This window comes from Argopecten irradians, chromosome 6 (assembly GCF_041381155.1).
Source record: "Argopecten irradians isolate NY chromosome 6, Ai_NY, whole genome shotgun sequence".
NCBI classification, from domain to species: Eukaryota; Metazoa; Mollusca; class Bivalvia; order Pectinida; family Pectinidae; genus Argopecten; species Argopecten irradians.
The window spans coordinates 38182492-38195679 of NC_091139.1; the positions used below are offsets into that span (position 1 = coordinate 38182492).

Genomic DNA, 13188 nt, shown 5'->3' on the forward strand with positions numbered 1-13188 from the left:
GATTAATTCCGACGGGAGACTATAGGGCTATTGTACATACGTTACGTAACATACACACCATGTCTTCAGAATCTGCAGAAATATCATTTATCTTTTCTTTTCAACAACTTATGACTTGTTTTTTTTATCGATTTCGACAAACGTCTTTCCTTCGGTAATGCCACCCTATATCATAATCCCACAGCATGCGGTGGTAATTCTGGGCCAGAAATGGTAGTCAGCGGAAGTCCAGTCGTCACGGAACTGCTTCTCAAAATGTGCAGTCGACTTATACTGGTGGTTTTTATTGATTACAGTGTTTTGTTTATCCTTAAGTCAGTGCACTGTTTGATCCTCACGCTATCCTCTCGTTCTGCCAGACAGACCGCCAAATTGTTTCCTATCTTTGAAAGTCGAGTTCTCTGCATCGCAGATCAAAGACAACTGTATTAAAGCAAGTTTTCCTTTGTTTTGATCTTCTCTGGATCTATGGTTGTTCACTTTTTACATCCATGTATACACTAAGAGTTACAGGTAAAATGGGAGATAACTCCCAGATAACCTCAAGGCCCATGGTAACTAGGGACATCTTCGGCGTACAGATATCATTATTTGAAAATAACTTCCAATGATTGTTTAATATAAAAAGAAAAAATGATAGCTTTTTAAACATCAACATCATTAATTTTCATAATTCATGAATATAATGGAATTAACATAAAAAATGATTTAGGTAACAAAGTATTTAATGTCTCAATAAATGATAGAGGTGATGATAGTGCAACCGTCTCAAGATTACAGTAGTAATTATCAATAGATGAATGAATATATCGAATTGGGAAGAAGGTGTTTACGTTGTAAAATGTGTAGATATTAGAATAAATAAAAAATATGACATAATAAGTTTAAACGAATCAATAAACATCAGGGATTAATTGTATCAGTCAGAAGGTTTGAACACTTCACGACAAATATGAGCACACAACTCGATATGAATATGCCATCATATATCTGTTACAGAGGACTTTGGCGAAAAAGAAAAACTTTATTTAATGACGTAAAAGATACATATGTATTTCAAAAATTACATGTGATATACATCAAAAATCAGCAGTGTGTACTAATATTGAACTTTAAAAATATGCAAAACAGAGAATGTATGATTCACGTACATGAAATACATGTAGATTCTTTCCTGATAAGTCCGTTCTTCTACACGAGTTGCCGAGGAGCTGTTGCAGGGATGATGTGAAATGTCACGCACGTGCAAATGCAAAAAAAAAAAAAAAAAAAATATTCATCTATTTTTATATTAGAGAGATATATTGTTAATATTTGAAATATCAATACTTATCAATGGGTTGATATAGATTTTAAAAACTACACATATCGTTCTTATATATATATTACTCAGTCCGTTAACGTCAAACTTTTTTTTTCAATTATCAGAAGCACTGCAGTGTATTGGAAGCCTACCAAAAGTCTCTCTGCTTCTCGTTTTAAGCAACCAGGCTTCAGTATGAAGAACACACCAGAGTCTTCAACTGATTAACGATAGAATCCCTATCTATTTAGTATTACACCAGAGTCTTCAACTGATTAACGATAGAATCCCTATCTATTTAGTATTACACCAGAGTCTTCAACTGATTAACGATAGAATCCCTATCTATTTAGTATTACACCAGAGTCTTCAACTGATTAACGATAGAATCCCTATCTATCTAGTATTACACAGAGTCTTCAACTGATTAACGATAGAATCCCTATCTATTTAGTATTACACCAGAGTCTTCAACTGATTAACGATAGAATCCCTATCTATTTAGTATTACACCAGAGTCTTCAACTGATTAACGATAGAATCCCTATCTATTTAGTATTACACCAGAGTCTTCAACTGATTAACGATAGAATCCCTATCTATTTAGTATTACACCAGAGTCTTCAACTGATTAACGATAGAATCCCTATCTATTTAGTATTACACCAGAGTCTTCCACTGATTAACGATAGAATCCCTATCTATTTAGTATTACACCAGAGTCTTCAACTGATTAACGATAGAATCCCTATCTATTTAGTATTACACCAGAGTCTTCAACTGATTAACGATATAATCCCTATTTATTTAGTATTACACCAGAGTCTGCAACTGATTAACGATAGAATCCCTATCTATTTAGTATTCATATTAGGATGGAGAAATTGCTGACCATCCCTTTTCAATATATTAAAATCTTGTTTGATATTTATTTAAGCATTGAAGTCACTATTTTTTAATTTCATCGGGGTATGAAAGAAATTTTGTTTGCAAACTGTGTGAATCAGCATAGCGGATTCTCACAAAAGTTTGCAAACAAAATTTATTTCGTAACCCGATGAAATTTTAAAAAAAAAGTGACTTCAATACTTATAATTAATTTCCCATGCTATTTTATAAAATGAAATACGTTTACACCTACGATTCCATTGATTTTTTCCAAGGGATTATTTTTTCCAAATCGATACGCAACGTCAATGTTTCTATTGTGACGTCACGATAACGTCGGGTTTCCGCGCCATTCTTTGATTTTTTTTTCATCGTGGAATGAAAAAAATGAATATGCCAATCAGAAAGCCAGAAACAAAGAGAAAATTAATTATTAAAACGTGCTATTGCATATTTGCTTCTTTTATACTCCGTATTTGCATATTACAGATTTATCTACCTTTGTGGGTCATTATTTTGTGAGCGCAACTCACGTCGTTTTCTCCGAAACGTATGACGTTACAATTGCAGACACATGACGTCACAACCTACCCGCAAGTGCAGATAACTCTGTAATATGCAAATTAGGAATATGTTTCCATGTGACACTTGTGGTCGTCATCGTTATTTCTGTCGTACTCGTCACAACTACCCACCATCACAACCACCAAACTCACCACCACCACAACCACCAAACTCACCACCATAACAACCACCAAACTCACCACCATCACAACCACCAAACTCACCACCATCACAACCACCAAACTCACCACCATCACAACCACCAAACTCACCAACACCACAACCACCAAACTCACCACCATCACAACCACCACACTCACCACCATCACAACCACCAAACTCATCACCATCACAATCACCAAACTCACCACCATCACAACCACCAACCTCAAACCACCAATCCACCAAACCACCACCATCACAACCACCAAACTCACCACCAAACTCACCACATCCACCAAACTCACCACACACCAACTCACCACATCACAACCACCAAACTCAACTCACCAAAACTCACCACCATCACAACCACCAAACTCACCACCATCACAACCACCAAACTCACCACCATCACAACCACCAAACTCACCACCATCACAACCACCAAACTCACCACCATCACAACCACCAAACTCACCACCATCACAACCACCAAACTCACCACCATCACAACCACCAAACTCACCACCACCATCACAACCACCAAACTCACAACCACCAAACTCACCACCATCACAACCACCAAACTCACCACCACCACCACAACCACCAAACTCACCACCATCACAACCACCAAACTCACCACCATCACAACCACCAAACTCACCACCATCACAACCACCAAACTCACCACCATCACAACCACCAAACTCACTACCATCACAACCACCAAACTCACCACCATCACAACCATCAACTCACCACACTCACCAAAACCGCTACAACCACCACTACTGTCACACAAACCACTACAAACATAGCCGTTGCTGTCACTACAATTTCTCATCACCACAACCACACAAAATATAAACCGCCCTCAACCGCCACCACATCAACAACAACCACTACCACCGTCACCAAACCATCACAACCAAAGCCACCGCCACCAAACCATCACAACCGAAACCGCTGCCACCAAACCATCACAACCGAAACCGCTGCCAACAAACCATCACAACTGAAGCACTGCCACTAAACCATCACAACCGAAACCGCTGCCACCATAATCATCACCACCGAAACCGCTGCCACCAAACCATCACAACCGAAACCGCTGCCACCACTTTCAGTACAACTGAAACCGCTTCCACCACTATCATCACAACTGAAACCTCTGCCACCACAAAACCATCACAACAGAAACCGCTGTTACCATCAAACCATCACAACCAAAACCGCCACCACCAAACCATCACAACCAAAACCGCCACCACCAAACCATCACAACCAAAACCGCCGCAACCAAACCATCACAACTGAAACCGTCGCCACCAAACCAATCACAACCGAAACCGCCGCCACCAAACCATCACAACCGGAACCTCCGCCACCAAACCATCACAACTGAAACCGCCGCCACCAAACCATAACAACCAAAACCACCAAACCATAACAACCAAAACCACCACCACCAAACCATCACAACCGAAACCGCTGCCACAACTAACATGACAACTGAAACTGCATCCACCACTATTATCACAACATGAACTGCTGCCACCACTATTAACACAGCCGAAAACTGTCGCCACCAAACCATCACAACCAAAACCGCCTCCACCAAACCATCACAACCAAAACCGCCGCAACAAACCATCACAACTGAAACCTCCGCCACCAAACCATCACAACCAAAACCGCCGCAACCAAACCATCACAACTGAAACCGTCGCCACCAAACCATCACAACTGAAACCGTCGCCACCAAACCATCACAACAAAAACCGCTGCAACAAACCATCACAACTGAAACCGTCGCCACCAAACCATCACAACTGAAACCGCCGCCACCAAAACATCACAACTGAAACCGCCATCACAAACCATCAAAACTGAAACCGCTTCCACCTGTATCATCACAACCTAAAACGCCACCACCAAACCATCACAACTGAAACCGCTGCCTCAACTAACATGACAACTGAAACTGCATCCACCACTATTATCACAACATGAACTGCTGCCACCACTATTAACACAGCCGAAAACTGTCGCCACCAAACCATCACAAACAAAACCGCCTCCACCAAACCATCACAACCAAAACCGCCGCAACAAACCATCACAACTGAAACCTCCGCCATCAAACCATCACACAAACCAAAACCGCCGCAACCAAACCATCACAACTGAAACCGTCGCCACCAAACCATCACAACTGAAACCGTCGCCACCAAACCATCACAACAAAAACCGCTGCAACAAACCATCACAACTGAAACCGTCGCCACCAAACCATCACAACTGAAACCGCCGCTACCAAAATATCACAACTGAAACCGCCATCACAAACCATCAAAACTGAAACCGCTTCCACCTGTATCATCACAACCTAAAACGCCACCACCAAACCATCACAACTGAAACCGCTGCCACAACTAAAATGACAACTGAAACCGCATCCACCACTATTATCACAACATGAACTGCTGCCACCACTATTAACACAGCCGAAATCGATGCCACCAAACCATCACAACCAAAACCGCCGCAACCAAACCATCACAACAAAAACCGCCGCAACCAAACCATCACAACTGAAACCGTCGCCACCAAGCCATCACAACCGAAACCGTCGCCACCAAACCATCACAATCGAGACTGCCGCTTCCAACCCATCGCAACCGAAATCGCTGCCACCAAGACATCACAACCGAAACCGCCGCCACCACTTTTATCACAACTGAAAACGCTGCAACTTGTATCATCACAATCGAGACTGCCGCTTCCAACCCATCGCAACCGAAATCGATGCCACCAAACCATCACAACCAAAACCGCCGCAACCAAACCATCACAACAAAAACCGCCGCAACCAAACCATCACAACTGAAACCGTCGCCACCAAGCCATCACAACCGAAACCGTCGCCACCAAACCATCACAATCGAGACTGCCGCTTCCAACCCATCGCAACCGAAATCGCTGCCACCAAGACATCACAACCGAAACCGCCGCCACCACTTTTATCACAACTGAAAACGCTGCAACTTGTATCATCACAATTGAAATCGCTCACGCTACCAAACCATCATAACTGAAACCGCTGCCACCAAACCGTCATAACTGAAACCGCTGCCACCAAACCATCACAACCAAAACTGTTTTCACCACCAAACCATCACAACCAAACCAGTTGCCACCAAACCATCACAACAAAAACCGCTGCCACCAAACCATCACAACTGAAACCGCTGCCACAACCAAACCATCACAACGTAACCCGCTGTCAAAAACCATCACAACAAAAACCGCTGCCACAAAACCATCACAAATGAAACCGCTGCTACAAAACCATCACAACCAAACCCGCTGCCCCAAAACCATCACAACAAAAACTGCTGCCACCAAACCATCACAACTAAAACCGCCACCACCAAATCATCACAACCAAACCCGTTACCACTCCTCCAGTACAAATGAGTCATGGCTACACTTACACTATACTATTATAAAATAGAACTCACTGGATGCGGGCTGTGGAGAACTCTAAAATACATTGGGTTTGTCTTAAATATTAAAAACATTAAAACGTAAAATAAACTTCCACCAAACATTTAAGTTTTCCTACATTATAGCATGAATATCAACAGTTTCATTCCATATTGCACATATGTTCTGCTGACACCAGTATCATCACAACCGAAGCCGATCCAACCAAACCATCACAACCGAAACCGTTGCCACCAAATCATCACAACCGAAACCGCCGCCACCACTATTATCACAACTGAAAACGCAGCCACCTGTTTCATCACAACTGAAACCGCTCACGCTACCAAACTATCACAACCATAACTATTGTCACCACAAAACCTTTACAACCAAAACCGCTGGCATCACTATCACCACAACTTAAACCGCTGCTACCACCAAACCATCACTACCAAACCAGTTGCCACCAAACTATCACAACCGAAACCGCTGACACCAAACTATCACAATTGAAATCGCTGCCACTACCAAACCATCACAACCAAACCCGCAGCACCAAAACATCACAACCAAACCCGTTGCCACTCCTCCAGTACAAATGAGTCATGGCTACACGTGCACTATATTATTATAAAATAGAACTCACTGGATGCGGGCTGTGGAGTACTCTAACATACATTGGTTTTGTCTTAAATATTAAAAACATTAAAACGTTAAGTAATCTTCCATCAAACGTTTAGGCTTACCTACCTTATAGCATGCATATCACATTCCATTTTGCCCATATGTTCTTGGTCTGTGTAGTGTTTTAAGAAAGACGTAAGTATACTATTTTCTTTCATACCTGCGGGTGTAATACTGGCTGGTCAAGGGCAATACACCCATGTCGCCTGAGGCTGTATTGCATGGCTACCCATGCAATAAAGTCTCATGACGTCACGGCATCAACAAAATTTCTATTTCCTCGGTAAAATTTTAACATTTTTTTCATAAACTTTTTTACAATAAAAGATGCAAACAACGAAATTTTCGTTGAAATTAGAAGGTATTTTTTCATGTATGGAAAAATTGACTTTCAGCCGTGGATTTCTTCGAATTTATTTCAAAATAGCGGGATATTATAGTTGTAAAAATGCAATAAAATATCGAGGTATGAAAGAAAAACACTCTTTTATAAGTGGATATGAAGGATAGGGATATTCTACCTTCGGGATTACAAAATGTTGCAAAAACCTCGGCAAGCCTCGGGGTTTACTACATTTTGTGACCCTCGGGTAGAAAACCCCTATCCTTCATATCCACATATGAAAGAGTCTTATAGTATTATACGGGTGTTATTCGTTAAACATAAAAACTACACTAACATTTGTTGGTGATTTAAGATCTGCGGATGTGCCCATCAGTTGAACAACAAGGACTAGTGCCGCCACAATAAACCTATTTATTATAGTGAGGAACGTGTGACAATGGTTTTACACAGATCTGAATGTGTACTAATGTATCTGGGTATGATACCATAAAAATGTCAGGATGCAATATAAGTGGAAGGTAGTCACAGTAGTTAATCTAGTTACTGTTATTTTCTTTCTTTGACAAGTTTGAACAAATGTGTTCCGTAGGTTGTTCGATGACTTGTTCATCTAAAAACAAAAGAATGAAAATTTGAGAATTAAGTTATATTACTATTCTCCATTTAACTATCCAATATGATAAATAAACCAAAAAACATATGCAATGTATTTTTCTCGGCGACAGAGGCACTGGCTGTATTTACCTGATCTTACTTTCCTAATGTAATATCACTCGTTTTATTTGTGGATGTCGACAAACCATTGGAATGTTTGTACCTGTTATTACGAATTCCGTTCAATAAAAAGACTTCTGAGAAAAAAATACACTATAATTTTCAAAACGCAACTAAGCATAGAATCCAATGAGAAAAACACAACGATATGTGTTCTTCTAGTATAAGCCATCCTGCTGTCAGCACCAAACCAAGAATATTTTTTATTAAATTCTGTTTCATATAATTCTTATTTGAGGAGCTATTGAAAAACCCGATTATACCTTCAAAGACAAGAGCAAATGCACAATATGGCTTTTGCTCCAATTAATTTTATCATTTGGTGAAGTCTTTTAAGCATTTAACTCAGTTAACCAACATGTCAACTTTTCTTCTTAACATTTTGAACTGTTTGCGCGTGTTCCAAGTTTCCAACGGGTGTAATCGTCAATGCGTGGATCCAAAAATGTCTTTAAACCCATCGCGAAGGATAATTGTATTTAACATTATTTGTAATCAAAATTCCTAATTAGCTTAAGTCTGCATAGCCTTCAAGTTTTTTTTCAAGTTTATTCTCATTATTCTGCTGTATAGCCTTAAGGCTATTGTGATCATGGGTGACCTACTTACTTCAAGCATCCCTTTCTACTACTACGCCACATACTTTCTGTCTGCTCTGTGTAGAATACACAAGCCCGTGTTTTATACACAACACAAAACAGATAAGTGAGTTCAAACATTTATTAAAGAGAAGTCAACTTGTTCAGGCATTCTATATATATATATAGTTTGGCATTCTCAGGGGCTGCTCATCCTACACTTACATAATAGATACTGACTACTAAGTTAATAGAAATTAACAAGAAAAATAGCAGAAGGTTAAACTATACACTACAACTACAAAGATTAGAGTGGGGCGATCCCAAACCAAACCTAAGAGACTTGGAAAGTGAAAGGGGCGATCCCCTAAAACTTGAGATCTCAAGCCACGGAGTAAGCAGCTGGTAGCAGGCGACCCAACTTCGCTAGCCAAGGGTATTAAGTCCGATTCTCTTCCTACTACCCTTGGCATATCTCACTTCAGAACAGGTGTTTTCGCTTTCAAATTCTGATTGGATGCGGCTAGGTTCAGGCGACCAATGAAAACGCAGCTTTAATATGTCAACAGAACTGAACTGAAGCGATAGTACAGTGACCTTCATTTGTATGTTGTGGCATCAGGCATGTCATGCCTGTTAACATCAACTCCTAGTGAAGTTATATTACTATCTATTTAATCAATTAGATGTTTTATACCAGCTGAATGAACGTCTTGGAGACGTTGCTCTCCAAACAGATTGGAAAGTACGTCCGTGGTTTATGTTTCACAAAGTAATGACAATTCAATGATATACTGCGATTTCTTTACAAAATTGGATATTGCAGAACTTCTGTATGAAACACAAAAACCTGTCTCCGAACTTACTAATAAACAAATGACTCACACACATGTTCATCTTTGGTACTTTGAATCTGTCGCAAACAACACACGTGTTTCATAGGGCGCTGCCATTTTTTCAGACATACAACAATGATACGAGCTTTTTAATTGGTTGCTTATTACGTAAATGGAAGGGGCGCAACTGCGGTGATCCAGCAGGTGGCGCAGTGCGGGAACACCCGTTCTGAAGTGAGATATGCCAGGGTAGTAGAAAGAGAATCGAACTAATACCCTTGGCTAGCGAAGTTGCAGGCGATCCCACATGGACAAATCAGAGTATCTAGGTAAGTGAACGTGAATTACGGGGCGACCCCCAACAGGCACTCACAAGGCTAGAATCTGAACAGCTGGACTTACACCCCAAGTCTCATATCTACCTATATACCATACATATAAATGAAAATCTAAATACTTAGCATAAATCTTAAATATAAACAAACACATACGTAAATGATTGGGGGTACAAAAATTCCCCGAATTAAAAGCCAAATCGAATCAGTTACCTATCAAAGGTAACTGAATGAGAGCCCCCAAGAATGTGATACAGGAAGAGAATTACCAAATAGGAAAGATCTAGTAATTAAAGGAAACACTAGACTGTAAATTCAAGATTCATAGCATTTTGAGCCTTTTGAATGGTTGCCGGATGTGTTCGAATGTATCTAGTAAAACAATCAGATTTCCATCTACCTAACATCTGGAGGACATGTCCTTCCACACCGGCAGCTGCACCTGAGGTACAAGCTCCGATTCTAAATGAATGACCATTAAAAGACTGGTCATCATAACCCAATCTGCTTAAAGCTTCTTTCAAATAAGACAAAAATTTAGTCCTAGTAAGTGGCTGAAAATTGTTTTCATTTTCAATGAAAAGTGGGGAGTCAGCAAGAGCTCCTTGCTGAAATCTAACATTGAGATACTTGATCATGGTTGTGACTGGACTTAACAGATTGTTCTCAAAAATAAATACAGTGACTCCACAACCATAAGGGTCAGTCTTCGATGACCGTAATAACAATTGAAACCTAGAATTGTCATTTTCAACAACAACATCTTTGACTTTAACACAACTTTCATTTACAGATTTACAGGTGAATTCTCCACATCTTAAAAAACCGTAAAAGGCAGTTTTAAAGGCACACAACAATATAAGATCTATGAAAGGGGTAAACATACCCTTTTCTAGAAAAACACATAAATGCTGCAAAATTGGAAAAGTAATTGGCAGCCTATTGCGAACAGGCAAATTACACTGAGATTTTTTAACAGCACGCATAATATAAGGTAGACGTAATTACGAGGTAACTGGGTCACCGAGGCCATGTTAAATGTAATGAAAACGAATACCTGCCAGGTAAAGTTTAATAGTGTCATATCGCAAATATAAAGATTCCTGGCAGAATATTACATAAGTAAGTAAATTGTCTTCAGAGATATGTGGTAGAGTACCAGGAAGCCACGGGGCTACCAGACTTTGTAAAGTCAAAAAGGAAAGAAAACATGAAGAAGCTGACTTGTAAGTACTCAAAGTACTTTTGCTGAGGGAGAGGTTCCACCACTTGTCAAGGTCAAAGTTCATTCCATCAGAATCTCTTGTACAGGAAGGCATGGTGTGGCATGATGGTCCGCGCGAGGTGCCTGCTCTCGGAATCTTTTCATCTGCCAACGAGAAAGAGCATCAGCTATGGAGTTTTTTGTACCCATAATATGTTTAGCATGAATAACAAAGTTATGTTTGGCAGAGTGAAAGGTCAATCGTCTCATTAATTTCATGATACTGTTTATTTTTGACCTCCCTTTGGTGATGATCTCAACTGTAGCCATATTGTCACAATAGAAAAGAATTCTTTTGCGCAACCACAAGTGACCCCACAGCACACCCGCCATTACAATTGGGTATAATTCATACAGTGCCATGGAACTCTGTTCTAACATAAGGGCTGCAGGGAAATAGTCTTGAAACCAATGTACACCGTAAATTCCTCCAAATGATGTAGGTGTGGCATCTGTAAAGATTTCTAAGTCTGCCTTGATGGTAATATTATCATCAATGAAAAAAGACACACCATTCCATGAAGATAGAAATGAAGACCACATAACTAAGTCTGCGCGTACCGCCGATGTTAAGGTCACATGATGATGTAATTCGGATACTGTAGTAGACAGCTTGATTAAATGAGACACAAATGATCGTCCGGGACGGATAACTCTACTAGCGAAGTTCATATGCCCTAAGAGACACAAAAGCTCACGTTTGGTACAAGTTTTTCGTTGAGCAAAAGAATTTAAAATTTCACTAATTCTTTCAATTTTCTCTGCAGGTAGACGAGCTTCCATTTTTTCGGAATCCAAACATACTCCGAGGTATTCTAGACAGGTGCTTGGACCTGCTGTTTTGTGGAGAGCTATTGGTATACCGAGAGTGTTGAAAATGTTAAGAAACTTTTCCTTTGTAGATGAAGCATCAGAGTTCCTTGGTTCCACGACTAGAAAATCATCCAGTAAATGTAGAACGTTACCTATGCCATACATGTGTTGAGCTATCCAGCAAATCGCTTGAGACAGATTATCGAAAATCTTAGGACTAGATCTACTTCCGAACACAAGTCTTACAAAGAAATAAAACTTTCCTTCCCAAGAAATTCCATGCAGGGGCCACAACGGTGGCTTGATTGGCAATAGTTTGAAGGCATCTGAGATATCAGTTTTGATTAGCAAAGATCCTTTTCCTAAGTTTTTAATCAAACTGATGGCATCGTCAATTTTAACGTACTTAAGCGAATGGCTTTCCTTGTCGATAAGGCTATTCAAACTTGGATTCTCTGGATCATTATGTGGTGCTGACAAATCTACTATTAAGCGTTTCTTTTTTGAATATTTGTGCTCCGCGATCCCAATCGGATTAATCCTACTATGGGTGAAAGGAATTGATGAGAAAGGCCCTATTAGAAAACCTTTATCAAGTTCCTGTGTAATTAACCTTGACACAGTATCTGAATCATTTAGCGCTGATCTCAAATTGCGACACAAAAAAGTTTCTTCAGGTAGATAGGAGAAACCGGTATCAAAACCTTGCCTTAAACCGCTTATTAGGAAATCAACAAACTGCTTGTCAGGATGTAAGCGTAGTTCATACTCTAAAGAATCTATATGAATAGGTGTGGTCGCGACAAGCGCTGTCACTTCTTTTTGGTTTGAGGCCCACTCTTCCCTAAAGGGCAGTTTGGCTTAGGATGGTCGGAGCTTTTGCAAGCGATACATGCATGAAGTTTATTACACACAGGAACTGAGCATCCTCTGTCGCCGTTGAAATTGTTACAAATTTCTCTGTTTGCAAAGAAAACTCTGGTGCGGCCATGGGAGTCTACGGTAGAGTCCTTTGTAGAATTCTTTGAATGAGTGTTATTTGAAGAATATGTAGACACAGTCATACTCTTTTGAGGCGGTGAGGAAGGGCAGAAATTTGTAGAGTGTAGCGTACTTCCACAGTGGCCGCAAAAGTTAGCCGGTCTG

The 13188-nt window shown here is 40.2% G+C and overlaps 1 protein-coding gene across 1 annotated transcript; it reads right to left on the reverse strand.

Annotated features, from left to right (window-relative positions):
* Nucleotides 1-11250: 11250 nt before the first annotated feature.
* On the reverse strand, nucleotides 11251-12207 carry LOC138326507 (uncharacterized). Its single transcript, XM_069272607.1, has one exon. The coding sequence runs from the start codon at nucleotides 12205-12207 to the stop codon at nucleotides 11251-11253; it is 957 nt and encodes a 318-aa protein (XP_069128708.1).
* Between the last annotated feature and the right edge of the window lie 981 nt (nucleotides 12208-13188).